Below are 6,000 nucleotides of genomic sequence, written 5' to 3' on the forward strand. Positions count from 1 at the left end.
AATTGCTTGAGTAGACTTATACATGGCAAACACTCTGGATTTTGCTAGATGGTGGCAATTTCCGTCGGTAAGCAATTAGGCCTTGTTTGGATGTTGCTGTATTCACTTTAATCCATGTGTGTTGTTGTGGATTGGGGTGAAATTTAGTTCAAGTTCTACTCCAATCCACCTCAACACATGTGGATTGATGTGAATATGACTACATCCAAACAAGACCTTAAGTGTATTCTTTCTATGATTCTGTGTATGTCGCAAAAATATTTAGGAGATAATTTTGTTTTGTTATTGGTTTCTATTGCTATGGCTTGTCAGGCTGGGAGTTTTAGCTATACCCAAGCTCTGAGTTGAAGCGTCGCTCAGTGCCCTTTTGTTTTTTAGTGCTTTTAATAATAGTTTTGGGCTTCTTGCAACCTTTCATGAGTGATAGTCAATAAATCACCCCTTTCAGTTTCAGTAAGTCTTCCAACGTTGTATTTTCGTTCTATCAATTTCAAATGTTTTTATTAATTGTTGGTATGTTGTGTGTAATTCTAGTGATAGGATGTTTTGTAGCAAAATACTGTTCAAGGTAGCCATTGTATCTAATCTTTGGGTTTATCATCTAAAAAGCAACGTAAATACATTATGATTACCTTGTTGACGACTCCTGGTTGTCCATCTTATTTGAGGGTGATATGCTGAATTCATGTTTAAATTAATTAACCTCTGATAAGTTGGAACAATTCCTTTCAAAATTTGATTGTTAGGACCATTGGCTCATCCGTACACAACCACTACAATAGTCCGGAACATCTGAACCGTCCGATTGTCTCCATGGCAGCGTTGGTCCTCGGGGTGAAAATTCAGCAAAGGCAAATCTCAGTAAGCTTGAGTCAGATCTGATTCAGTGTTGCTGCACCAAGAACCGAGGAGAACATGGCAGGGGAAGGCAACGGCCGCGCGGAGCTTCCTAGGATCGCGGTGATCGGCGCCGGCATCTTTGCGCGCACGCAGTACATCCCAAGGCTCCGCGAGATCGCGCACCTCGTCGTCCTCAAGGCCATCTGGAGCCGCACCCAGGTGTGTCCCCATTCCCCCCCACAAATTCACGGTTCAATCAGTCCCTCGGCATGAAGCATTGGAAATCGCTGTAACTACTGCTCTACATGCTGGCAGTCTGCATTCCCTGCTTCGGCGCTGTGCGTGATGCATTGCTGCAACTGCAAAGTGGGATTGTAGTGTCTGACCATTTTTGCACATTCCTTCAGGAATCTGCAAAGGCGGCCGCGGAGCTTGCTCGTGACTTCGCGCCCGATATTGAGTGCAAATGGGGTGATGTGGGCCTGGAGGAGATCATGGGAGATAGTTCAATCATGGGCGTTGCTGTTGTTCTCGCTGGGCAAGTCCAGGTTGGTGTTTCCCACTTCGAATAGTTGACATAGCATGAAGGATTACTGTCTAGTTCACTACGCAATTACATGATCAAGCCAAGCAACAAACTTTTTTAATGCACTTTGAAATTTTACTATCAGTGGTCGTATCCTCTGTCCTTAGATTTCTTCATACAAAGCTAGTATTAAGGTTTACAATTTTGCTCACTGTTCCAGATAACTACTCCTCCCATCCCAAATTATAAGTCATTACAAGAATCTTGGAAGTCAAAGCATATCAAGTTTGACCAAAGTTATAGAAAGAATTAAAAAGATTTGTGAAATCACTATGAAAATATAATTAATGAAGAATCTAATGGTATTTAGTTGATATCATAATGTTAATATCTTATCATATAAATTTGGTCAAACTTGAGATGTTTTGACTGTCCAAGTTTCTTGGAATGACTTATAATTTGGGATGAAGGGAGTACTATTTTATGCTAACTGGAATTTCTTGTTGTTTTTTTATCATCCACAAGCATACTACAGCTGTGTTTTCAGTGCTCCATTTCTTTCAATAACTAATTGTTCAATATTTCGCGCAATTCTCCGTGTCATATCTATTTGTCCAATGATAGTGTTCCAAAAATCATTTTATGTTAACTGCTTTCTTAATTCCACTTCACTTCTGGATCAAAGAAATGATACTATCAGAGGCAGAGCTTAGTGAGGGGCAAAGTGGGCCATGCATTTCACCACTTTTTAACTGCTAATGAAATACTAACCTGCTGTCCTTCTCCCTTCTCCTTGCATTTCATATCATATTGTTCCCCTCTCCTTTCATGCCCAGGCTCTGCCACTGGATCCTACGTTGGATTATAACGTCAATCTAACAACCTGTTGAGTCTTCAAGAGTCTTACCCACTTACGGTATTGTCCAAACCTGCAGGTTGAGCTTTCCCTAAAGATGCTCAAGGCTGGAAAACATGTTATTCAAGGTAAATAAAAATACAAAATTGATCTTAATGACATGATTTGCAGTACTTTAGTAGCTGCAATGAAAGGGGAGTCCAATTCATCCTTAAGCAAAAAAAGGCTCTAATTCTTTCTCTTTTTATCTTATTAGTTTGCATTTTTCTGCTCAATGTAAATAGCCAATTCTGTCAAATGTTCTAATTTGTTTATTGCTGTTTGCATGATATATTTTCCTGTGGCATGAAGAGAAACCTGCTTCTGGATGTAAGTACATTTTGCTTTCTTTATATCTTTTATTAGCGTTATAGTGGACAGAAGGTACATCTGATATGCATTGTCATAAAAATTTTAGCAACAACAGAAGCAGAAACTGCACTGTCAATCTACAACTCATTTCCAAACCAGTTCCCGCATAAACCCATTTGGGCTGTTGGAGAGAACTACAGATTTGAACCTGCCTTTATTGAGGTACAGTCGCATTTTTTTTGGACACCCCAGTTAGTGTTTAACTAATTTATGTCGGTCATCTAATCTGTTTATTCTTATCTACAGTCAAGCAAGCTGATCAATGATATCGGGGATATGATGCACATCCAAGTTATCATCGAAGGGTCAATGAACAGTTCGAACCCATATTTCAATAGCACCTGGAGACGCAATTTTGTGGTAAGGAACATTACTGTGCATCCCCCCCCCGCCCCCCTGTGGTTGGGTATAAAATTTAAAATTCCAAGCTGCAGCACAAATATGTGAACTAGACAATGGGTAAGGACTAGTTAAGTTTCAGATTACTGGAATACCTCATGTGAGGTTCATTTGTTATACAAACTATATGCTAATGTTACTAAACATTAGGTATTTGATTGTCAAACCGAAAGGCATCTTTTTCCTACAAAACTATCATCTTATGAATTACAGTGCAATATAATTTGCATACCTTTTCTATTCAATGTGAATTTAACTTTCTAGTCAATAAAACTGTACTACTCTGTTTGCTCGTCGAATTTCTATTTTACAGTACAATTCAATTAAAAATAGGTGCAGGTAGCATATGGTATGTCACATTTAACTAAATTCTCTAGTTCTCAGTTGGCATTTGCTATATTACAATAATCTTTCTGCTGGATCATTCGAGTTCTGCAGTTTTGAGAGATCCAAACACTTTTGTAGATGCCCTTTTCAGTAACTATACTCCTGCAAATATTTTCTGCTGTCCTCTGCAAATGATGTATCACCCAGAGCAGTATAGAAATGTTTCATTGTATTTTAAATCAAGATGCTGCCCTTGCCCTTACTTTGATAACTTTACATTGCAGGGTGGTTTCATTCTGGACATGGGTGTTCACTTCATTGCAGGACTACGAATGGTAATTTCTCCATGTTATATTTCAAAGTTTGAAAAAATATGGATCATGTTCTGGCATCCCACATCAACATTGCTGAGTTAATATCTGTAATCAATTTTTTGAATTTGGCATCCCACATCAACATAGAAAGTTGAAGTGGTCGGATTTGCCGCCTTGGAACTTTTTTGATAGTTATATCCTTTGCTCAACTGGCTTATCAATGTTTCTACTTACTGAATTGATGTGCCATTTAAGATGACAAATTCATTCACTAATTCCCTTTCTCTAACAGCTTGTAGGTTCAGAAATCACAAGTGTATCATCTATCTCGCGTCATGTGGATATGACTTTGCCGCCACCAGATAACATATGTTCCCTTTTGTAAGTTTCCGAAATAGAAAGTGATTCGTGAACCAATTTGTTTTCATATCTGACAGATGTTTGATGACTTTATGCAGCCAACTGGAAAATGGATGTGCTGGTGTCTTTGTGTTTGCAGTCAATTCAAGATCGCCAAAGGTTGAACTGAATCCCATTCTAAATCCTTTATGGCAATCACATATGCCATTCTATCTAATATAACAAATTTATATATCTTTGGTCACATACTCTCTTAGTGTTTCTCAGTTCGTTAGTAATTACACAGATATTATGGCGGGTTGATGGAACAAAAGGAACAATTCAGGTAGAACGTGGAGTTGATAGTGGAAAACATGGCTACCAGGTAAAAAGACCATTTTTTTTCTGAATATATCACTTGAGCTAATGCTTGCTATCTTTGCTGCACTGTTTATGCAGTTGCACAGTACTGCCATAAAGGTTTTTCCTCTTTGTTTTATTTTCACCATATTATGATAGTTCTGTATGACAGTGTTATTAATGAAATTGATTGTTACAAGTAGTTCTGTTCAAACAAATATACTTGTGTGTTGTACCTGGTGTCACAGGATATATGGGCCTCGATATCATGGGCTTTAGGCCTTGTGGTTTTGGGCTATCATGTTGCATAGGAGTATTGAGTGATAGCCATAAAAGGAGTGTGGAAAGACAGAGAAGGGAGAACAGAAAATATTTAGAAACACGAACGGGTCAGGAAGGTGTTCTTCCTCGCTATTGAGATCCTATCCTCCGATTTCCTCTGTGATTAGCTCATGCCTGTGGTTCGATCTCGCCGTGGGTGGTGACATTGTGCATAAATACTTTATTTATGAACCACCTCATGCATTTGCAGGTGTTATTCTCTGGTGAAAATGGGCAGTGCCAGAAGACATTTTACCCGTTCTGTGGAGTGAATGAAGAACTGAAGACATTTGTCCATGACATGTTGGCGGCTGACAAAGTACTGCTATTGTGTTAATCAATTTCAAATTATTTTAGTCTCTCCTTTCATGAAGAAGCATTCATCGTGATACCTTGGACTTCCTCTTTTGAAAAAGAAACCATGATCTACCTAAGTTGCAGATGTTGTTCCATACTTCCATTTAGGCAATATAATATTGCCACATAAAGTTTGAAGTGTAGGAGAGTCCAGGTGCTATTGAACACTTGTTAGCATATGAAATTAACTCAAAATTATCCTCGTATAGAACGTCTTGTTAGTTTGTATGAATTGGAATTGACACAAGAAAGTTGATTCTTTACTTTGCTTCATTCCATCTTTTAAAAAAACTGCTCCATTCCGGTTTTTAAGTTTGGTACTAAACAAAAATTGTGATGCAGGATGGAGATCACAAGGCTGAACCCCGCAGTTCTTATGTCGAAGGTGCTCGTGATGTTGCCGTGCTAGAAGCCATGTTGGAATCTAGTGCGAAGCAAGGAGCCCCAGTTCAAGTGAAGAGATTCTAACAGTCTGAATCACATAAAAGGAGAGTACGTTTCTTCAAGGGTAATTTGTCCATTGGAACATCATAGATTTTTAGTAGTAAAATGAGCATTGTTCCAAATTTATGTTCGAGGGTATATATGAAATATATATAATGGTAAAGTGGTTCATAGAATCAACATTCTTTCACTGAGATCTACCATGTTTGCCCAGGTATATTTAACCTAATAAAAATCATGTTCCTTTCCTTATAAGAACCGCATCTTTTGTTCCTTGTTTACCTTTTTTTTGGCTGCAGCTCTGCAAAGGCGACTTACTTTTTTTTTTGTGAAAAATCAAGCTGAAATAAGTCTTGAGACAATCGACGTCTGATCTGTGATTTATATATCGAACATTTGCGTTCATGAGAAATTGAAGGTTGCTACCATACAGAATTAACCTGAGCTCTATCAGCCTAATCTGTCATTGGTCTGTTATGGAAGTGTTTAGGACTGCTCAACAAACT

The 6,000-nt window shown here is 38.4% G+C and overlaps 1 protein-coding gene across 1 annotated transcript; it reads left to right on the forward strand.

Annotated features, from left to right (window-relative positions):
- LOC8063471 (scyllo-inositol 2-dehydrogenase (NADP(+))) lies at nucleotides 875-5,749 on the forward strand. The gene is made up of 12 exons (XM_002459910.2): nucleotides 875-1,059; nucleotides 1,248-1,388; nucleotides 2,302-2,350; nucleotides 2,574-2,591; nucleotides 2,680-2,795; nucleotides 2,880-2,993; nucleotides 3,644-3,694; nucleotides 3,966-4,054; nucleotides 4,132-4,192; nucleotides 4,320-4,397; nucleotides 4,905-5,012; nucleotides 5,393-5,749. The coding sequence occupies exons 1-12, from the start codon at nucleotides 916-918 to the stop codon at nucleotides 5,516-5,518; spliced, it is 1,095 nt and encodes a 364-aa protein (XP_002459955.1). The 5' UTR covers nucleotides 875-915; the 3' UTR covers nucleotides 5,519-5,749.

Source organism: Sorghum bicolor, chromosome 2, assembly GCF_000003195.3.
Source record: "Sorghum bicolor cultivar BTx623 chromosome 2, Sorghum_bicolor_NCBIv3, whole genome shotgun sequence".
NCBI classification, from domain to species: domain Eukaryota; kingdom Viridiplantae; phylum Streptophyta; class Magnoliopsida; order Poales; family Poaceae; genus Sorghum; species Sorghum bicolor.

Excerpts from the sequence above, each read along its gene's own strand:
- LOC8063471 (XM_002459910.2), top strand. The coding sequence starts at position 916 with ATGGCAGGGGAAGGCAACGGCCGCGCGGAGCTTCCTAGGATCGCGGTG. Across the intron at positions 1,389-2,301 it reads TTCTCGCTGGGCAAGTCCAG|GTTGAGCTTTCCCTAAAGAT; the intron begins GTTGGTGTTTCC and ends CCAAACCTGCAG. Across the intron at positions 3,695-3,965 it reads TCATTGCAGGACTACGAATG|CTTGTAGGTTCAGAAATCAC; the intron begins GTAATTTCTCCA and ends TTTCTCTAACAG.